General features: G+C 45.1%; 1 protein-coding gene across 2 annotated transcripts in view; it reads left to right on the top strand.

Moving 5' to 3' along the window:
* The window catches only part of CSPG4 (chondroitin sulfate proteoglycan 4), a 100,471-nt gene extending 78,326 nt beyond the window's left edge, over positions 1–22,145 (top strand). For both annotated transcript variants that reach the window (XM_074232762.1, XM_074232763.1), the window contains 5 exons: positions 2,598–2,796; positions 3,713–3,847; positions 4,563–4,729; positions 9,330–9,513; positions 10,749–22,145. In XM_074232762.1, the coding sequence (XP_074088863.1) occupies positions 2,598–2,796; positions 3,713–3,847; positions 4,563–4,729; positions 9,330–9,513; positions 10,749–12,673 (2,610 nt within the window). In that variant the 3' untranslated portion in view covers positions 12,674–22,145. The remainder of the gene's footprint in view (positions 1–2,597; positions 2,797–3,712; positions 3,848–4,562; positions 4,730–9,329; positions 9,514–10,748) is intronic.
* The last annotated feature ends 708 nt before the right edge of the window (positions 22,146–22,853 follow it).

The following is a 22,853-nucleotide window of genomic DNA, read 5'->3' as shown; positions in this document are numbered from 1 at the left end:
GCCTCTCTGCCAAGGTTGACTCTTTGGAAGGGAGGGAACCACCCACAGAGAAACGGTGGCTCAGGTCTATGGTTCTGCTCTTCTGGAACTTCAGGCTATTTTGGAGTAGATTGAACCTGCTGGGGCAAAGTGGTGTCATCAGCAGAATTAGCCTAGGACCCCCCCAAACGTACATACTTACAGAGCACTTTCCCTGCCCCCATGATGCTCCTTATACCCCCAAACTAGCCCCTAAGCCTGAACTCAGAATCTTTCCCTATAGCTCCTCTCTGTTCTCCCTAAGGGCCTGGTCCTAACCCCTGTGTGATGCCATCCTTGGGTTCTCTAGTCAATAGTTGTGTATGTTCTAAGTCTGAGCGCCCCTTGGGGAGTGAAAGATTCTGGCTTCTGAGAAAGAGTCTCAGTGCTCAACTAGAAGGGGCACAGGAGGAAGGAGAGGAGACAAGCAGTGGGGCCTTTCTGAGCTTCCTCCTCTCATCTTACTTAGGTAAGACCGTCTCTAGTTCAGGGGAACCCCTCCCAGGTTGGGGATACAGTGACTAGGAAGGTCAAGGAGCAAGGGAAGGGGGGGACATACATATGCACCCAGTTCTGGAGGACAGGTGTCAGTAACATGAAGGAACTGGATCTAGCAGCCACACGGGTCCCCCGGGAAGCTCCAGTGACTGACAGGCCCCAGTTTGGCGCCTGGGAGGGGACAGAAAGGGGGCCAGGGGTAGAGAGCTCTTTTTCCTTTTGAGTTTTTACCTGTAATGTGTAGTGGAGTCCCAGCTCGCTCACTCTCTTTCTCCCCCACCTTCTTTTTCTTTTGTCTTTCTTATCTCTCTCCTCTCTCTTTTTCTCTACACACACACACACACACACACACACACACACACACACACACCCTATTTTCATCTTTCTGGGTCTCAGTTCCCATTCTCTGCTCCCTTTTTCCTTTTAATTTAACCATGAATATGTTACATTTATCTCCTTAATTCTATATGTCACTCAGTTGCCCACCCTCAGATAGCTATATTAAAAAATCTTTTTCAAAGTTTAAGTCTTTAAGAAATAGAATTTCAGGCTTAGAATGTACTCCAAAACCAAGTCTTACATTGAAAAATTGAAAAATCACAAGGGCCTTATTCTACTAGGTACATGACCTTACCTTAGCTCTGTCACCTCAATGGGCCTCAACTTCTTCATTTATAAAATGAGAAAATTAGATTTAACAATTTCCAGTTCCTTTGCTCCTTTAATATCCTCTCATATCCTCATTTCTTCAGAAATCAACTAGAAGCACCTACTGTGTGCTTGGACATTGGGGAAGGTAAATGGTATGCAAAGTTTACACAGTCTGTCCACCTAAGGAGCTTACATTAGCATCTGCACATGTCAGGAAACACATAATATATTCAAAGTAAATATAAAATAATTTCTTGGGTGAAGAACCTAGCTTTGGGGAGTAGGGGTGGGGCAAGAAATGCTAAGGGAGGACCTGAAGTCAGGAAGATCTGGCCCAGGGTCACATAGGGCAGTAAGAAATAGAGGTAGCATTTGAACCTGTTATTTTTAAAATCTAAATGTAGCCTGTTTTTCTCTGCATCACACAGGATGTCTTTTGTCTCTTTTTGTATCCCCAGTGCTTAGCACAATTCCTGCACATAGTAGGCATTTAACAAATATTTATTGATTGATTGACTGAGAGGAGTAGTCCTATAAGATAAGGTTTGAATATCAGGTTATGGGGATTCGATTTTATTAGGAAGCAATGGGGAGCCATTGAGGGACTTTGAACTGAGAAGTGACCAGATTGATACTTTGGAAAGATAATAAGGCAGATCTTTACGAAGAAAAGAATGATATAAGGCTGTATGTGGTCAAGTCCTGAGTTTTGTGGTCAATGATAAAAGCTATAACAGATATCAGAGAAGGGAAAAGTCAGTCTGGGTTGGAGTGTTAGGGGACTGCTTCCTGGAAGAGATGGATCTTGAGCCTTGAAAGATGGATAGAGCTCAGATGGGAGAGCAAGAAATGGTATTGGCAAAAGCACAGAGCAGAAATGAACCTGGTATATACAGAGGGCAAGGAGGAGCTGGGCCTGATTAGAGAACTGAGAGTTAAGAATGAGAGGTGGTGTGACCATCAGATCAAAGCCAAAAGGGACTTTAGGGTCATTTCTTCTCCCCCACCTCATTTTATAAGTGAGTAAACCAAGGGTCAGAGGTTCATGTAAGGCCATATGAGCAGTGAAGTGGCAAAGTCAGAATTCAAGCTCAAATCTATGATGCCAAATCCACTGTGCCATGAAAGGTTTTAAATGATGAGCTGAGACATTCAAACTCAATTATTTTATCAGTGAGGAGTCACTAGAGATTTGAGAGAGGGGAAAGGGAGAAGGAAGGGAAATGACCATATTTTAAAAAGCATCCCTGATCCCTACATAAATAGGAAGATGGTGGGCACCAACTCTTGTGTCCTTCCTCCCACTGCCATAAAAGAAGACCACTGTCTTAACGATTGACAAGGCCCCAACCAAGCTCTACTACCACCTATTAGCAAAGGTCCTAAGTCTAATAACTTGGGGTGGGCTAAATGTTGGGATGTGCTTACAGATGTGGGAAGGAGCCACAGCCCAGATCACCCCTGATATCCTGAAAGGAGAGGATGCTGACTCCCCGCCAGAAGATTTGATCTTCTCCATCGAGCCACCAATCAATGGAAAGATTGTGCTGAGATTATCACCAAGGACAGAGATCCAGCAGTTCACTCAGGCCCAGATCAATAATGGGCTTGTTCAGTTTGTCCATGAAGGTTGGTGAAGAGATGAACCTTCAGAAAAATAGTTAGATGATAGATAGATAGATAGATAGATAGATAGATAGACAGACAGACAGATGCATGCATTTATACATAGATGAGAGAGGGAGATGAGAGACAGAAAGATGGATGGATGGATGAATGGATGATGGATGGGTAGATAAATGATGAGTAAATAGGTAGATAAATAAACAGGAAGACAAAGAGATAGATATAGCTACAGATAAATATAAAAACACTTACTGCTACTTATTTTCTATTCAGACTGAATCTTCCTATCTGGTTCTGGCTGAAAGTACAGAGGCCATTCCCCAGACCCAATCCCACTGTTGATTATTACAGAAGCATTGACCTGTTCCATTCCTTACCTGAGCAGGTTCGCCCTTCCTGAGGTGACTTGGTGGCTCCCTCCCCACCTCCTGAGGATTCACTATCGTGATGCCAGACTTAGTACAAATACCTGATCACCTTTAGCCTGAGTGCAACTCAGAACTCCTGAGTGCAATCAAGCCACCAGCCTCAGCATCCCCCATTGCAGGGATTCCAGATAGCCATAACCATCCCTGCCAAGAAACCTGTATTTGAATAAGGGAATTCAACACATTGTAGGGAGCAGAAGAGTTGGCAAAAGTTAAATAATGCTTAGCCCTTCCCAATCTTTTCTGTTCTTCCTCTTCCCCCCCCCAGCCCCAACTTTATGGAGTAGATGGAGAAGATAGCTATCTCTCCTTAAAGAAATGGAGCCTCAGAAAAGTGGACAACAATCCATAATCAGAACTAGAACCCACCTCCATGACCATCCCTAAGCCCCCCAACATCCCACCTCTACCCCTCAGGGCTCCACCCAACCTCTAAGGGAATAGTGAGAAGTCAAATCATATTCATGGTGCCACCTTCTGTCATTCTCCAGGGCCCCTGGATGGTGGGTTCCATTTCAACCTCTCTGATGGAGATAACACCTCTCCAGGACATTTCTTCTCTGTGAAGGCTCAAAAGCTGCGACAAATCACTGTGGAAAGCAACCAAGCCCTGACCATCTGTCCAGGTGGGTCTGCTTGAAAACAAATGGTCTGTCTATTTACTCTTCAGCTGTTGCCTTTTTTTTTTGGAGCTATTAGCCGGTCAGAATGGTGCTATTAGACCTGGCAAAGTGATGGATGAGGTTTAGGCTCACTCCTCTTGGAAAAAGAAACCCCTTAACCTCAGCCAATCAGATTCAGAGCAGCAGCAGAAGCAAAAGAAAGTCTATCCAAGGGGTTGTCCTTTAGCTTCTAACGGTCCCTGGACAGCTTGTCAGGTGAAGCATCGGACTCTCACTGCATCTGGAGTCAGGAACTATGGTTCAAGATCAAGGTTCAAGGTGCAGAGTAAAGGTGACAATGTGGATAGAGCGCCAGGCCTGAGTCAGAAAGACTCCTGAGTTCACATCAGGTTTCAGAGAATTACTAGTTGTGTGACCCTGGGTAAGTCATTTTGTCCTACTTGCCTCATTTTCCTCTGTAAGAGAAGGAAATGACAAACCACTCCAGTATCTATCCCAAATGAGGTCAAGAAGAGTTAGACATTATCAGAAACCACTGAACACCTTGGTTCAAAAATCCCAACTCTGTCACTTTTACCTTATGTGAACTTAGGCAAATGCCTCCATTCTATCATCCGTAAAATGAAAAGGTTGGACTTCTAAGTTCCCGTCCAGCCCTAAATCTGTGATCCTATAACTACCCAGAAACCTAATGGGCTCCCAAATTGCCTTCTCACAGGAGCCTTCCAGACCATTACCAGCAGAAATCTGAAAGTGACCACCAATGAAGATACAGACTCCAAACACCTGTTTTACCTAGTGGAGCGCAGCCCTCGGCTAGGTCGACTGGCGCATTCTCGCCTGGGAAGCAGTGGGGATGCCCTGAGGAACTTCACCCAGGCAGAGGTAAGCACAGAATCCAGTCCTGGCTCATCCCTACTCCCCACAGTCTTGGGACCAGAGATGGTCTGTCTTTGTCCAGGAGAAGAAATACAATAGATAAGATTCTCATATCTGGCATATCCACATATGTGTATACTGACAATGAGGTGTGTATAGCCCTGGCCATATCGGCAACTCTACACACTCCGCTCCACTCCTTCACCCAACAATCACTTATTAAACATCTACCATGTGCAGAATAGGGTAAAATGGATAGAGTGTGTGGTCTAAAATCAGAAAGACTCACCTTCATGAGTTTAAATCTGGCTTCAGATCCTTGTTGACTGAGTGACTCTGGGCAAGGCATTTAACCGTGTCTGCCTTGATTTCCACAACTGTAAAATGAACTGTAGAGAGAAATGGAAAACCACTCCAATATCTTTGCCAAGAAAACCCTAAATGGGATCCCAAAGAGTTGACACAACTAAAATGACTGAACAACATGCAAAACCATCAAAATGGATCTTTCTAAATAACTTGCTATAATAGCAATTCTTTTTCTTTTCTGTATCATTGTTCCCACCATTCCTCCATTTCTGGGAGCCCTAAATATGAGTCTCTTCTGTCCCTCTCCAAGAGGCTGGTGTTGCCAGAAAACTCAAACTCATTTTCACTCTAGATGACTGAGTCCAGGAACTCCCAAACTTGGGGTAGCTCTAAGGCTGACACTGACCAAGAACTCCCCATCTTCCTGCAACAAAATGCATTCTGGGATAGTGATGCCGAGGAACTGTTGTCACACCCCTTGATTCACACCCATCCTTCTGGCTTGCAAGCTCAGTACCATCACTGATTCCACTTCCACATTCACCCAACACAGCCAAGCTCTTGTGGAGTCTTGTCATTAAACAACTCACAATCATTCCTCCTTCCCTCCACTCATCTCCATCCAGGTGTACATCCTCATTACCTCACCTATGAACTCCTGTAATAGCCTACTGGTTGGGCTTCCAGACTCAGGTCCCTAGCCACAGTAATATGTCCTCCACTCAGTTGTCATAGTGAGAAAAACAACCGATTCTGTCTCTTCTCTTCTTCCCACCTCTCTCTCTCTCTCTCTCTCTCTCTCTCTCTCTCTCTCTCAATGTCTCTTTCCCTCTGTCTCTGTCCTCTTTCTCTTCTTCCCTTTCTCCTTTCCCCCTTATCTTTCATCTTTTCCTGTCTCTCTCTTCCTGTTGTCTCTGTCTCTGTCTTTCTTCCTGAAAGACAAGACATATGATGAAGCGTTCCCATTCATGACCCAGAAAACATCCCCAAATCCTCTCAAGGCTCTAAGATATGGCTACAACTTGCTCTGGAAAATGTAATCCAAGTCCCAGACAAGCCTGCTCCAAGACTACTCTGCTCTTCCAGATACTTAAGGATCTCTTCTGACCAATCTCTTCCCCTGTGTTTATACTCACAACCTAATAACTCCTTTATTTACCTACAATGGTTAGAGACCCATAAAAAGTTATTTACATTTTTTAAACCATGATTATCCTTGGGAATAAGAGTTAATGTAAGCCCAATCCATTATTTTGCCAGGCTCAGAAGCACTCTTCAGGCTGAGTTAATGTACCCCTAATTAATAATAAACACTTAATAAATGCTTACTGATTATAGACAGGCTAGCACTCAGCTATTAATGAAACATACCATTAGTTTTGTTTTTTTAATGGAGGATGGAATAAGCATTTAGCTCACACCTCATACTTGCTAAGTACTTTTTTCCCAAAAAATATTATCTCATTTGATCTTCACCACCACCGTGGGGCTATTATTATTCTCATTTTACAATTGAGGAAACTGAGGCAAACAGAAGTTAAGTGATTTGTCCAGGGTCACAGTCTGTGTTAGAAACTGGGTTTAAACTAGAGCCTTTCTGACTTCAGGCCCAGTGTTATAATCACTGCCCCACACCTACTGAAGGTCAGCACAACCCTGATCTACTAACTCAGAGATTTGTTGAAAAGTTTCAGCAATATTAGAAAATCCATCAAGCATTATAACTTGAATTCTAGAACTTTAAGATGACAAAGCAGTTCCAAAAAAACTCTTACAAATGGGGCAACTAGGGCGGCTAGGTGGCACAATGGATAGAGTACCAGCCTGGAGTCAGGAGTACCTGAGTTCGAATCCAGCCTCAGACACTTAATAATGACCTAGCTGTGTGGCCTTGGGCAAGCCACTTAACCCCATTGCCTTGCAAAATCAAAAAAAAAAAAAACTAAAAAAATTTAAGATATAAAATTTAAGAGTTAAATACTGAAGAAATGATTGTCCCCAATTCTCACAGATGTGAAAATAGAGTCACACAGTTTTTATGTGTTGCTAGAAACTTCTTCCCATTGTAAAGCCTGCTTCCCACTAGCAAACAAGAGATACTGAAGGTTTGCTGATCCTTCTAATATTGAAGACACCTATACCTCTTCCCTCCTCATCTCCCATAGTCTTCTTTTCTCCAGGCTAAACAAACCCAGCTTTTTCTTCCTATTTATTTATTTTATTAGATCTTTGCCAAGCCTCCAGGGTCACTCATCACATTCACTTTCCTCCCTCCTCATGAAATTTTCAGTAGAGCTGCCTTAGCAACCGCTGTTGTCAACTTTATCACCTGAGAGATGGAAGCTTTCCCCAGGGTTCCTGAGACCATGGGAAGGGGAATAGGAAAAGGAATTTTAGGAGCATCATTCCTACCTTCCCCAGAGGTCATCAAAAAAAAACTGCTCTTCCAACTACACTTGCAGTTCTGAGTCTGCAGCATTTATTTACAAGGAAAGACATTGGCTAGACTAGTAAACTCTCCGGGGCAGAAACTTCTCTGATGTCATCTATCCTTTGAAGAATAGGATTGCCCTCTACAATATTCCCAACAAATGATCAGCCTGGCCTTAGTAGAAAGGCCAGTCCTGTAGTGATGGACAATATCCCTAAAAGTGAACAGCTATAATATTTAGGGAGTTTTGCCCTCATTTTGAGATAAAATTCATCTTTCAGCCACCTCTTCCTACCTAAACATATCTTGTTCTACTTTCTGGGGCAATAAAAATATTCATAGGTTTGCCAGCAACAATTTTGTTAAATTTAATACTAATCTAATATCCAGACCACTTCTGACTTAGACAGATGTCCAAGATAGATCTCCTATGCCCTCCGTTATATCTGTTCCAAGAAAATTGTAGATATTTTTCTTCTTGTAGATGAAAATCACAGTGATAAAAATAGTCCAATTTAGCATTCCAGTTGAGTAACAAGTCACCATACTATTCCTTTCAGGACCCACTCCCCTTAAGGAAGCAACTGGATTCCTCCCAAAAGGCAATATCTTTGGAGAAGGCAGTCCTTCCCTTCTAAGGGAATAATAGGAGGCATTTCCTATTCCTTCTGGTTATAAAGACCTAGAGATAGCCTTTGGATGGGTCAACAGCCAATCCCTTCAGGAGTGGGAAAGACAAAATTAAACCAAAGAGTTATTCTTTCTACTAAATTTGGGTTCCCTGTTTTAACCAATTTCCTTATGCAAGACCTTTTTTGTCCTTAACCTGTCACTTCCTTTCCAAATTGTTTTCTCCCCCTATCCTCCCAAGTCTAGAGAAAGCTTTTTAGGCCAGAACAATATTATTTCATAATATTCTTACAAATAAGGAGTGACATGCTTCCATATCAGTCTCCTCCCTTCCACAGTCTCACTTCACTGTCTTCCCTAGTGCTTTGAATGCCATGGTCTCTAGTCCCCTCACCATTTTGGTTTTGTTATTTCCTTTCCCATGGGTTCCTGGTTGACAACAACCTTCCTGCAATGTAGTATCCACAATCCTCCAGATCAGATGTCCAAAATAGTCCAAGATCATTTTGTCAGATCCTTCTTTGAAGGGTTTGGTGGTGAGAAGGGAAATCCAGAGCACTTGATGCTGTCCAGAGAAGACAGGACCAGGAAGGAGGATTTGAGGACCAAGAAGTGAACTTTAGCACCAACCGAGTCCTGGACGCCTGTCTTTCTTAATGTGGTTAAAGAATGCAGAAGCTTTTTTTTTTTAACCAAGAGTTCAGGAACTCAAAGAGTCACTTGATCAGTCAGCAAATATTTATTAAACATTTATCTGTGATTGGCACTGAGATGGTAGAGAAGAATGCTAACATTTGGGTTTGCCCAGTAATTCACTAGTTGGATTCCCTTGCCCCTGCCAGGGTCCCCAAATCCTCCTCCTGGACAACATGAAGTGCTCTAGGCTTCCCTTCTCACCACCAAACCCTTCAAAGAAGGATCTAACAAAATCACTTGCATTAAAGGACCAATAATGTTATTGGCTACAGATCTCTGTCCTGGGCATTGGAGAGGTAAATGGAGAAAGACATCCTTACTCTCAGAAACTCATTCTAATTAAAGAGACATAGCTCTTTCCCTGAGCCCAAAATCTGAACTGAGAGACACACTACTTGACCCTGAGTAGCGTAGCTTCTGAGAGAGGAAACACCCCAATTTTGGAAGCCTCTAGTCTGATGAGAGAACAAAGCAACCTCTCCAACCTCCAAGGTCTAACCCCCTGCCAACCACAGATCCAAAATGATTCTCCTCTTCTAGGTGGATGCGGGGGAGATCCTTTATGAACATGAGATGCCTTCAGAACCCTTCTGGCTGGCCCAGGACACTCTAGGCCTCCGGGTAGCTTCACCCCCTGCCCGCGATGTTGCCATCAGCCTTTCCATTGCTGTGTCCTTTGAGATATCCTGCTCCCAGCGAGCCAGTCGCCTCTGGAAGAACGAAGGTAAAAGTGATTTGTGGGTTTGGGAGAAAGTGATCCCAAGTTGGGTGGTGTGGGGAAGCCCCAGGGAAGATGAAGCATTACCTGATCAGGAGTCCAGTGGCACTTCTCAGGAACTTGGATAGTTAAAGAACTTAGAAGATCCAAACAGAGGGGCAATTGAACAGTCTGATGTGGAGCTAAAGTGGGGGATGAGGTGAGAATGACCACTACCCCCTGATGGTCTCTGTAACCCTGTAAGTAGAAGTAAGAATAGAAATTCTGCGACTACCAGAAACTCCCCTCTTTCCTCTCATTCAAATTGGGGGAGGAGGGGGTTTACAAGCCAATGGGGTAAATGACTTGCCCAAGGTCACACAGCTAAGTATGTATTAAGTATCTGAGGTTGAATTTGAACTCAGGTCTTCCTGACTGCAGGGCAGGTATTCTATCTACTGAGCCATCTAGCTGCCCCCCTCATTCAAATTTACAGCCCCAAAACCAGGTAGGGAAAGTCCTACTCTCAAAACCTATAACCCTTCAAAAAGACTCATGGAATATCCCATGTTCTAAACCCACTGGGGAAGGGAAACAAGTAGTCCCTCTCCTCAGAGAAGACTCCCAAAGCTAATGGGAAAGACCCTGCCCTCCTCTCAGGAAGCTCCCAGGCTGATGGAAGCTTAAAAGAAGAGAACTCATAAAGGATGGGGACCCCCCCAGGGCACCCCTGGTAGGAGGGACAGAATGTGTGGTCCCTGCCCTCAAGGAGTTTCAAGTGCAGTGAGGAGATTCAATCACTTTTTCCACTCTTAGGTAGCCCCCAGTTTGTTTGTGGAAACTGATCCCTACCCTCCAAATGATGACCCAGGCAGGGACTGTCCTTTAAACAGAAGGTTATTCTAAGCAGGCACTAAGCAGGCTGCCAGGCACTCCACTAGTCTCTAGGGATTCCAAAGCAAAAAATAAAGTCATCCCTGTCCTGGGAGAGAAAGAACAAGTTTATCAATAGTCAGTAAGTCTCTCCAAGAAATACACAAAATAAATACAAGATAATTAGATAATTAAGTGGGGAGGAAAGAAGGGGACACTAACAGCTAAAAGAATCAGTAACGACTGGAACCAGCTCAAAATCTCCCCTGCTTAAATCAATGAATTCTTTCACTCCTTCATCCCATTTCTGGGACACATCTTCCTTTCAATCCTTGGTCTCCAGAGATCTAGAGCAGCACTGACTCTGGTTTCATCTTTTTTCCCCCTAGGTCTCTGGGTTCCAGAGGGTCAGAGGGCAGAGATCACCCGAGCATCCCTGGATGCCTCCAACCTTCTGGCCAGCATCCCAGCCTCAGATCGACCTTCCCACAATGTAGTCTTCTTAGTGACAGAGTTGCCAGTCCATGGGGAACTGTGGGTGGGCAGTAATCGCCTCGATGGTACCCAGCCTTACTTCCTGCAATCTGACCTGGCCAGAGGGCAATTGGCCTACATCCATAGAGGCTCAGGGACCCAGAGAGATGGCTTCCACTTCCAAGCCTCCATCCAGGCTGGGCAACAAGACTCTGCTCAGCCTCCCACAGCACACCATGGGCCTCTGATCTCTGAGACTTTCCAGATCACTGTGCGGGATGTCAATGAGAAACCACCCCAGCCTCAGGCTTCCAGACCTCTACAGATCATTCGGGGTACACACGTCCCCCTCTCCCGGGCTCAACTAAATGCTATGGATCCAGATTCTTCCCCTGAAGAGATCGAATACCAAGTGCGGAGGGCACCCCACAATGGTTACCTCCTACTGATGGGCAGCCCATCTTCCCCTGTGACTCGGTTCACCCAGGCAGATGTAGATGCTGGGAGGTTGACCTTCATAGCCAATGGCAGCAGCACCCTGGGTATCTTCCAGCTGAGCATCTCTGATGGGGCAAGTCCTCCTGTGGACACTTCCCTATCTGTGGATGTCCTTCCATCCTCCATTGAGGTACGGACCCGGTCACCACTAGAGATACCCCAGGGTTTGAATTGGGCTCCACTGACCCAACAGCACCTTTTCGTGATATCTGACCAGGAAGAGCCAGATGCCACATACTCTATCACCCGTATGCCACAACATGGACAGCTACTGGTCAACAGGCAGCCCAAGACAAGTTTTAGCCAGAAACAAGTGGAACAAGGGGAAGTGGCCTTTTCCTTCACCAACTTCAGCTCGGCCTCTGATCAGTTCCACCTCATCTCACTTGCCCGTGGTGCCAATGCATCGGCAACAGTGAATGTGACTGTCCGAGCACTGGTGCGGGCTCAGGCTGGTGAGCCATGGCCCCAGGGTGCCACCCTTTGTCTGGATACAGGCATCCTAGATGCTGGGGAGTTGGCCAACCAGACACAGAGTGTGCCCCAGTTCCGGATCCTCCAGGGACCCCGGAGAGGCCAAATAGTACGGATCCCCAGAGATAGGAACCAGGAGCCTGAGGCCCAGTTGGTAGAGCTGTTCACCCAGGAGGACCTCAAGGAAGGGTTGATTGGACTGGAGCTGAGCAAACCAGAGGGTCGGGAACCACCAATGCTGCATGATAGCATCACCTTTGAGCTCTCGGCTAGGGGTGTGCCCCCAGCTGTGGCTTCTCTCGACTATGTGTCTGAACCCTACAATGCATCCCGGCCCTATAGTGTGACTCTACTCATCTCCCCTGGCTCCTCTGAAACCAGCAGGGGATCCCATGGAGATGACAGTTCCTCCCGGATGGTAACAGGACCCAAGGGACCTGAGAGACCAACCCCCAACACCAGGGAGGCAGAAGTGGCTCCCACCAGTGGGCAGGACCAGACCACACCAACAAGTGCCGCGCCTGCAGAAGGGGGCACCTTCCTGAGCTTCATCGAAGCTAACATGTTTAGCATTATTATTCCCATTTGCCTTATCCTGCTCCTGCTGGCCCTCATCCTACCCTTGCTCTTCTACCTCCGCAAGCGCAACAAGACAGGGAAACACAATGTCCAGGGTCTATCGGCCAAGCCTCGCAATGGCATGACCAGTGACGCCGAGACCTTCCGCAAGACCGACCCTAGTCAAACCATCCCGCTGACCTCAGTGCCTGGCAAAGGGCCTGAGGCCAGGGGCCAGCAGGACCCAGAGCTGCTGCAGTTCTGCCGGACACCCAACCCAGCCCTAAAGAATGGCCAGTACTGGGTCTGAACCCCTGTCCCGCCGGAACAGCTCTGACAGACAATGCTCTTCCCTTCTTGGGGTTCTAGGATCCCACTTCTACCTCCCGCTTCCATTTTCCTTACTTCCTTTTCTCCATTCTAGCTCTCCTCATTCCTTCTTCTCAATGGGTTTCTCAGGGTGACCTAGAGTGACCAACTCCATGACCATCACATCTGATGAGAAAAAGAAACCCAGTAAATTGTGGGAGAAAGATGAAAGACCTAAGGGTGGAATGCAGACCCCAAAGGGTCAGGAATGAGGATCAAAGATCTACCCCTTCCCCACCACTCTACCTGGAGAACTCAAAGTTTAATAATAAGTGGGGGGGCAGGGATGGAAAATTGAACTAAGGAAATGGAGCTGGCCCCTCTGTTGGGGCCCCAATTTGAACAGTTAGGGGGCAGGATGGCCTTATGGGGAGAGCAATGGGAAGAGAGACTCTTGGATCCATCAAGTCCTATCTCCAATTCCTGGCATGACCTTGGGTAAGTCATGTCCCCCTTATGGGGTTACACTTCAGGAGTCCTCCACTCTCATGATACTCCCCAGTAAAGGTCCTCCCTTACTCTGCAATGGGGGGAAACACCTTACCAATCTGGCCCACTTTGGGGTCTCTGGGAAGGGGCTTCCTCTCAGGGTCCAAGAATGTTGGCAGCCAGGAGCCAAGGTCTTCCATCTCATAGTGGAGTTAGTGGGGATAGGGAGAGAGAGGAGATATCTCCTCTCCAATAATGGCCACCCAGTCAGTAAGATAATATATTCAGGGTTTATGGGAGGGAAAGGAGTTCCCTAGGGGAGGGTATCCACATTTATTTAAGGGATATTGCACAAAAATCTATTTAACACATTGTCAAAGCAGACCAGGTTGGGGGCTTGCAAACAGCCTGGAGAAGCTGGCCTTCTGGGCCAGCAAAAGCACCAGGATCCCAGCTCTTGGGACTAGGCCTGAGAGTAACTGCCCTAGAATATGACAGCGGGGGTTGACCTGCCAGCTCTCTGGGATCACTGGGGTCCTGGGAAGATGCCATCAGAAAGACCCCATTCTACAGGGGACCAAGGACCAAGTCCATGGAGAAACCCAGGGACTCTAAGCCGCTGGCCAGCCTTGGCAGAACACCTACCATTCCTGAGGTCTCCCAACTGTTGAAGAAAATAGTGTGCCTTGGGACTGGGTGATGATTCGCCAGGGCATCTATAAATGGTGCTTTGGTTGGTTCTCAACATCTTGGTGTCCACGCTGCCTTTATTTCTGCGATGGGAAACGAATAGGGGGAGGTGACATGGCTGCTCTATTCTGTGCTGGGCTTCTTCAGTGGAGGGTGATTGAACACCGCACAGGCATCAGAGAGTAATGGATTCTGTGCTGAAAAGTCAACTTCCCACTTTATCCAATATCCAGTCACACAGGTGGCAGGCCAGATTGAATTCCAGATTTTAAGCTAATATTCCTCTTACTACATTATAGTTTTGGCCTAGAAAATGATAATATATCACACTTTACATATATCCTTCCCCTCCCTTTGATCCTCACAACAATCCTTTGTCCTATTCTTATCCCCATTTTAAAAATGAGGAAAAGTGAGGCTGAATGACTTGCTCAGGGTCGTATAATTAACAGAGGTCTGAGTAGGATTTGAACTGTGATCATCTTGATTCCAAGATCTCTCCACTGTTCAAGGTGGCTGCCTCTAGCCTACTAACATGTGGAAAGAAGAATCCCACCAATGAAATCATTGCCACTGGTGATAAGCCCTCAGGATACAAAGAAAGGCAAAAGTCAGTCCCTGCCCTCAGGGAATTCACAATCAAGGAAGGGCCATGTTCTTTACAGGATAAACTGCAGATATCAACAGAGGGAAGCCACTAGAATTAAGAGGGTTGAGAAAGGCTTCTTCTGGAAGATGGGATTTGGGGCTGGGTGAACCTGAAGGAAGTCAGGGAAGTCACTGGGAGGGAAAAGATGAGGAGGGAGGATATTCCAGGCTTCAGCGACAGCCAAGGAAAATGCTCACCCCTTGCCTCCCTGGGCTAGGAGTGAAGTGAATCCAAGCACTGGACCAATCTCAGAGCATCATGGTATTATTGGATGTTAGCAGAAGTAACGCCCTGAATCCTTTTTCCACCACTTTCGCCTATATCCAAATCCCAGTATGGACTGGAGAGATAGAACAGAGAGAGGAGGAAGAATTGCCTTGAAGTTTCTTTGCATATACACTACCTCCTCCTTAGACTAAAATTATAGAAAGTTAGAAGGGAAGGGATGAGTTTGAGTCCAGTTTACTTAAACCACTCATTTGTCAGAGGGAGAAACTGAGGCCACAACCTACACAAAGTAGTCCTTGTGGTGATCAGCAAAGAAGGTATTAGGATTCTGGTGTCCTCTCATTCAGGGTCTGTTCTATCGACCTTCCTACCTCTGGGAATTCAAAGAGTGTACAATTAATTCCTATGTGATAGACGTATAAAATGTGTCACTTCTCATCCCCTGGGGGTCAAGATTCTGGTGAATAGAGTTTGGTGTCTGTCCCTCCCCTGTAAGCATCTAACAGTCTTGGCAAATAGTAGTAGCTGCTTACTTGTTGATGAATCCCCCAAGTCCATCAACCTGGGCCTCTGGGACTGGATGGTCCATTGGGTTGATTCCAAGGGTTGTGCTGATGGACTAAAGCTCATAGGAATGTGTGGCGGGGGGGCTTTGGAGTCAAGGGAAAAAAAATGTTTGCTCCGGTACAAACAACACTCACCCTAGAGTCAGGAAGATCTGAGTTCAAATCCAATTGTAGACACTAACTGTATGACCCTGGGCAAGTCACTTAACCTGTTTGTCTCAGTTTCCTCATATGTAAAATGGAGAAAATCACAGCCCTTACTTTCCAAGATTTTTGTGAGGATCAAAAGGGATGATAAATGTAAAATGCTTAGCATTATAGCATTCCATAAATTTAGCTATTGTTATTGGCTAACAGGTAGTTTCCTTGGACTGTAGTTTCTTTCATTGTTAGGTGGAAAGTTGAACAAGATGTCTTCTGAAGTCTCTTTTAGTCCTACAGCAGTCATCCTGCCAGATCTGGATCTCAGTCCCCTGAGTGATCTTAGGCAAATTTATCAAGGCACCACTGTGCCAAGTACCATACTGGGCTACCCTTGGGGAGTTTGTATTCTGTGATACATCACCAGATGGGCCTTGGTCTCAGAGTCCTCCTCTATGAAATGAGTGAAGCAAGCAGTCTCTCAGGTCTTACTAGGTCTGGTGTTCTATGATTCCAGTATAAGAACTTTGGGGATAATTAAGAATTATCAGCCAGTTCTGGTAAATGGACTGTCAGCAGCTAAGAATTAGAACCAAAGGAGGACATGGGAACCAACTGCCCTCCGGTGCCCTCCTGCTCAACCTTCCAATATCCTCCTTTCCAGAAACTCCCTCTGCTCCAGAATCATCCATTCCCCTATCTTCCTGTGTATTCTGCTAAGCTGGCACTTCTAATGACTTTCCTGGCTCAGCAAATTGGACAGTCATCATGATCAGAGGGGCCCCTGAATGGCCTCTGGCACTCAAAATGCCCATCTCACCCACCTGCCAGCCTGAAATGCCGTTGTAAGAAGGAATGGCAATCTCCAAACAAAACATATTACCATTAGGCTTTAGGTCTGAGAATCCATATTAGCAAGCAGAGTTATCCATAAATGCAGTAGGCTATGTGTGGAGGTCACATTTTAGTCTTATTTGGAAACCTTGTTCTGTGACCCTTTACTGGGGATATTACAATAGGAACTCTTTTGTAGATTGGGTTAGACTAGACCAGAGATGTCAGGTCCTCATCTTGTAACACTGTCAAGTATGGCCCAAACCATAATAAAATTTAATTGAGAAATATTAAACAAGATATATAAAAATACAATAAAACATGGAAACTATTACATTTTAAAACTAAAACAAAATGGAGCCTGCCTAAATCTCCATGTATGGATTCAAGGCCTCCCGTTTCTATTTGAGTTTGAAACTATTGGACTAGATGATCACTGAAATCCCTTAGAACTTTGTGAAGGGCGGGGAGACATTACCTCCAGAAGGTACCTCTTAAACTGCACATTTGTTACCAAAGGAGTTTGCCATTTCCCATTAGCATATTGGAGGCATGGATTAATCTTAGATATAAAGATTATTAGATCCAATCACCTGATCATCTCCAAGAGAAAATTAATGATCAGAGCCCAACTTATAAAGGCAGACTCTGATTTTCAGTTGTTCACTGGAGCATATGGGGGCCCTGGGGCCCTGGAGAAGACAGAACTAAAACCCCTGTTACTGTGGAGGCTGAGGCTCAGCTCATGTCAGGTATTCACTTTCAGTCTGGCACCAAAATAGTGAGCACCCAGAAGAGGCAAAGTCATGATTCCAGCTCCAAAGTAAAATCAAGTCAATGAGCATTTATCAAGTACTTACTGTATACCAGATGCTATATTGAGCACTGAGGATTCAAAGAAAGATTAAAAAATAAAAACCACAGACCCTGCTTTTGGGAAACTTGCAGGCAAGAAACACACACCTTGCAAACCACAATGTAGAAGCAAGATATGTGCAAAAGATCATCAGCAGGGGCGGCTAGGTGGTGTAGTGGATAAAGCACCGGCCCTGGAGTCACAAGTACCTGGGTTCAAATGTACCTGGGTTCAAATCCAGTCTCAGACACTTAATAATGACCTAGCTGTGTGGCCTTGGGCAAGCCACTTAACCCCATTTGCCTTGCAAAAATCTAAAAAAAAATAAAATCATCAGCAGAGAGAAGAAAAGGAGGAATGATGACTTTTTGAAGAATTTTAGGGATTTTAGCTGAGACTTGGTTGGAAGGTAAGCAGGGAGAGAATTCCGGGCAAGGGGCATTAGTAGTGAAAAATGCTCAGGAAAGGGGCCTGGTATGGTAGCCCAAACTCATCACCTCTGCCAGGGGGAAGCTGAGGCAGATGGCTTGCTTGTGCCCCTGAGCTGCTGAAGGGGACCTAAAGTTGATTGGGTGTCTACACTATATCCAATACTCACCATATGGTAAGCTTCTGAGTGTAAGGGGAGAAGGGGGAGCTTCCAGGCTGTCTTAGGATATGTGAACCATCCAACCTTGGTCAGAAATAAAACAGGTCAAAATCTACTCACAGCTTAGGAGCAGGATAAGCCCATGAAAGGGTGCTATATATACTTCTAGCCTAGGAAAGATAGGAAGTATCAATCTCAAAAAAAAATATATAGATAGATTCATAGAAAACCTAAGCTATTTTCACAGAATATCCGTATCTAGACCTGGATCAATCACAATCTGACTTTGGGGACCACGTTTCTCCTCCCCTTAATTCCCTAGGGTTTCTGTCTTCAGTCTAGGAAGTCTGCAGAAAGCAGATCTTATTCTAAGAATCAGACAAGGAAGAACACTTTGGAGAAGAGACCTTGATGAAGAGCTATCCTCAGGGCAAGATTCTAGTCCACATTTTCTTTCTTTGCCCTTGGAATGAGATCAAGGTGCCATCAATAGACTCAGGCAAGAGCCAGACCCAAGTTCAAATACATTTTAGGATAATTAATATCTCCCAAGTCTAAAGGTAAATCTTTCTTCCCTCTCCTTTAATGTCCTTGTTATTTCTTTCTCCCCCTCTTGGTCCCTTCCTCTCACAGAAATGACTTCTTCCGGCATGCCCATCATTCTTTCCTTGGCTCCATCCTGCCCATAGCCCTAGTCTCCACCCCTTCTGGTTCCTGACCTCTAGCCTCTAGCTTCCTCTGACCAGAATCCCTCAGGCAATGGAATGCCCGCCCTGGCATGAGTTCAGTCACCCCAAGGAGCTCATTCCTGGGAAAAGAGTATCAACCACCCTGTCCTTCCCCAACCAACCCCTGTTTTGCCATCTTTCCCCTTCCCCCAAACCCCAGAACCCCAGCAGCAACTAGATTCTCCAGTGGCCACTGGCCCCAGCCAGGCCCAGAACTTTGGGAGCCAGGAGGCCCGATGCCTGCTGGCCCAGAAATCCTTGGCCTGGGTGAGAGCTGGGTCAGTCCCCTCCTCCTGGGGAGAAGAGCCAGTTTCAAGGGAGACAGTAAATGGAACCAGCAGAGGGAGTCAGACCCATCAAACAGGATGTAGAGTCTTCTCTCATTTCCTTAGGGATGCTGTTTTCAGTCCTGGATCTTCAAGATTGCTGCCCTGGACTGGACCAGCCCAAGTCTGGGATATATACTGGTTTTTTTAAAGGCTTGACTTCTCAGGACTCAGGACAAGGCTTCAAGATTCCAATTATAAAACAATATCTACATGTCAGCCACTCTTCCTATTATTAGTGGTTGACATATAGATAACATCTTTAAAGTTTACAAAACCATATATGTTATCTCGTTTGATCTAAACAGCCTTCTGAGGAAGAGGTTATAATTGCCACCATTTTACAGATGTGAAAACTGATGTGGACAAAGTGACTTTTCCAGGTCATGCTGTTATAAGTTACAGAGAAGGTACAGGTCTGCATTAGCAGGAGAACTTTCTTTCCTAGAAATTTTCTACACAAATGATATCGTAAGTCAGGTCCAAAAATTTAAGAAGATGGCCCCATTAGCATGTTCCTTAGATGTACTCAGACAGGAAGATAATCTTGTTTCTCAAGGTTATCCCAGTAAACCAAAAACTTTGGCCAGTTCTTCCAAGCTGGAAAAGCTGCCAGGGCAGGCCCTGAGATGTATTTCATACTTTTTGCATATGGACTAATGTAAAAAAAGTTCTAATAGTCTAAGAGGTTTTTTCCCAGTGCAGGGCAGGCTTTTCTCAAAGACAATCTATACACTCAGTTGCAGAAGGATGCCCAGCTGCATCGGAGAGGGAGGGCTCACCCAAGAAATCACAGATAATTAGAGTATCAGTGCACATACACACACATGCACAAATACATACAAGATATTACAAGGCATTTCAGCAAGCGCTCCCTAAATACTTCATTCATCATCCTCTGTAAGGTTGAACACCTTATCATGGCCTGTATTGACTCAAACTACTCAGAGGCTCTGCCCAAAAAGGATGGGGAGGGTTCTCCTAGCTGAAAGACTTTGGAGTAGTAGCACTAGTAGCAACCAGTAGCAATAGTAGTAGTAGCAGCTGTAGTAGTAGCAGTAGCAGTAGCAGCAGATTTTATGGATAAGAAAACAAGTAAACAAAAGGTAAATTACTTTCCCAAGGTCATACAGCTAGTAAGTATCTGAAACTAGATTTGAACTCATATTTTTCCTGACTTGAGGCTCAGTGCTCTATCCACTGCACCACCTAGCCAACTAATTTTATAGATTGGGACATTGAGGCTCAGGAAAATTAAGATTAAGAATGTTAATGCAAAGTGCCAAAGTCAATATGTCAACAAATTTGGAAAACTCAACAGTGGCCATTGGAGTGGAAAAGATCAGTTCATGTCCCAATTCTAAAGAAGGGAAATGGTATGCTTAGGATTCTGCAGGCTAGACTTCAGAAATATATGAACTGAGAATTACAAGAAAGACTGGTTAGAAGAGGCAAAGGAACTAGAGACCAAACTGGCAAGATTCACCGGATTATGGAAATAGCAAAGAAATTCCAGAAAAACATCTACTTCTGCTTCATTGATTACACTAAAGCCTTTGACTTTGTGGATCACAAAAAAGTGTGGCAAGGCCTTAAAGAGATGGGAGTACCAGATCATCTCACTTGTCTCCTGAGAAACCTGAATGTTGGTCAAGGAGGTCAATAGAATAAAAAATGGAACAATTGATTGGTTTAAGATTAAGAAAGGCTGGGTGGCTAGGTGGTGCAGTGGATAAAGCACCAGCCCTAGAGTCAGGAGTACCTGGGTTCAAATCTGGTCTCAAACACTTAATAATTACCTAGCTGTGTGGCCTTGGGCAAGCCACTTAACTCCATTTGCCTTGCAAAAAACTAAAAAAAAAAAAAAAAAAAAGATTAAGAAAGGCTGTATAGTGTCACCTTCTTTGTTTAATTTATATGCAGAGTGCATACAAAATCAGACTGGATGAATCAAAAGCCACAATTAAGATTGTTAGGATATACTTAGATATATAGACAATACCATTCTATGGCAGAAAGTGAAAGTGAAGAGAAATTAAGAGGATGAAAGAGAAAAGTATAAAAGCTGGCTTGAAGTTTAATAATAAAAAAATTCAAAAATCTTGGCAACTGGTCAGTAACTTCTTGGCAAACAGAGGGAGAAGAAATGGAAGCAGTGTCATATTTTATGGTTTGGGGCTCAAAGATCAATGCAGATCATAACATCAGCCATGAAATTAAAAGTTGCTTGCTCCTTGGAGGAAAGGCAATGGCAAATCTGGACAGCTTATTAAAAGTAGAGATATTACCTTACTGACAAAAATCCATATAATCAAAGCCATGGTCATATATATGACTGTGAGAATTGGACTATAAGGAAAGCAGAGTACTGCCGAATGAAAACTTTTGAATTGTATTGCTAGAGAAGACTTTTAAAAGTCCCATGGACAGCAAGGAGATCAAATCAATCAATACTTAAAGAAATTAATTCAGTGGTACAGCGGATGGAGCACCAGCCCTTGAGTCAGGAGATAAATCCAGCCTCAGACATTGGTGACCTTGGGCAAGTCACTTAACCCCATTGCCTTGCAAAAAAAAAATTAATTCAGATTGTTCACTGGAATATCAGATACTGAAGCTGAAGGTTAAATACTTGGATCACATAATGAGAAAACAGAATTCCTGGAAAAGACCCTGATGTTTAGAAAGATTGAAGACACTATTGATGATGATGATGATGATGATAATGATGTTTATCCTTCCCTCTCAAAGAAGCCCATGGTATCAGTGAGGTGATGACATGACAAACACATGAATTGAATTTAAGTGAGGTGGAGTTGTGTTAAGTCACCAGTCTCACTTTCTTCTCTAGAGTCATCTGGGTCCAGTGGCCAGACATGAATGAGGACAACAGGAAATGGTTCTGGATGTGAGGCAATCAAGGTTAAGTGACTTGTCCAAGGTCACATATTAGTCAGTGTCAGGTGACTGAGGCTGGATTCAAAGTCCCATCCTCCCGACTTCGGGACATACACACACACACACACACACCAAGCCATGTAGCTACCCTGATAGAAGACGAGCAGAAGAACAAAAGATAGAGAGATAGTGCCATGGAAGCAATGAACATAAGCTTGGATAGACTTGGGAGATAGTGGAAGATGGAAGGCGCTGGTGTGCTAGGATCCAGGGGATCAGGAAGAGTCGGACATGACCAAACAATAATAACAAAAACGACAGAATCAGAATCCCATGGGGTGAATGGAGACCACATACGTGTAGAGTATCATTAGTCTGGGGAATACCAGTGAATTGAGATGAGACCGTACATTCCAACCTCTGCTGACCATGACCTGCATGACCCTGGGTCTATTACTTAATCTCTGTTTGCCTCAGTTTCTTCATTTGAAAAGTGAGGGGATAGGGTGTCTTTGACCTCTAAATCTCTGATCCTCTGCAAGAGCTCTGGTGGGTCAGACAGAGACCACTAGGTGAGATGTTTAGAATGGGCTACCCTGGGTGATTTTTCTAACCCTTAGGTACTTCCCAGAAAGGAACTTGGAGAGAAGAGAACATGGAGAGTGATCAGCTGAGCTGGAGGCAGCAGGAGTACCAGAGAATAATCAGGGGAAAGGTCTTGACTCGTCAATGAAGAGGCCCAGAAGAGGGGCGAGGAGAGAGGTCAAAATCAGACTGAATGACCCAAAGCATGCAGGAAATCCCACCAGACACACACCACCCTGTCTCCAGAATGGGGCCCCAGGGAAAGCTGATCTGCCCCCAAACAGCCTCAGCCTCTTGGGATCCTGCTTTGTCTATTCCTGGCCCCTCCCCATCTCCAGTGGGCCCAGAAAAGGGAAGGGGGGAGGTGGCAGGCCAAGGTCACGCCACTGTGCGTCATTGTCTCCCCCCATCCTCCCCCCATCCTCCCCCACCCCCAGCAAACAGGCAGCAGCGGAGGAAGGAAAAGGCCCTATGGGAATGGATCTATAGCCTGGGCTGGAGAGACCCAAGGGAGTGATTTTCCCCAACTCCAAACCAGAAGAAATGGGGTGGGGGGTGGAGGTAAGGGGGGAATGTATGGTGAGGGGCCAGAACTTGGTTTT

Source organism: Macrotis lagotis, chromosome 4, assembly GCF_037893015.1.
Source record: "Macrotis lagotis isolate mMagLag1 chromosome 4, bilby.v1.9.chrom.fasta, whole genome shotgun sequence".
Taxonomy (NCBI): Eukaryota; Metazoa; Chordata; class Mammalia; order Peramelemorphia; family Peramelidae; genus Macrotis; species Macrotis lagotis.
This window is presented reverse-complemented; position numbering and strand designations above follow the sequence as displayed.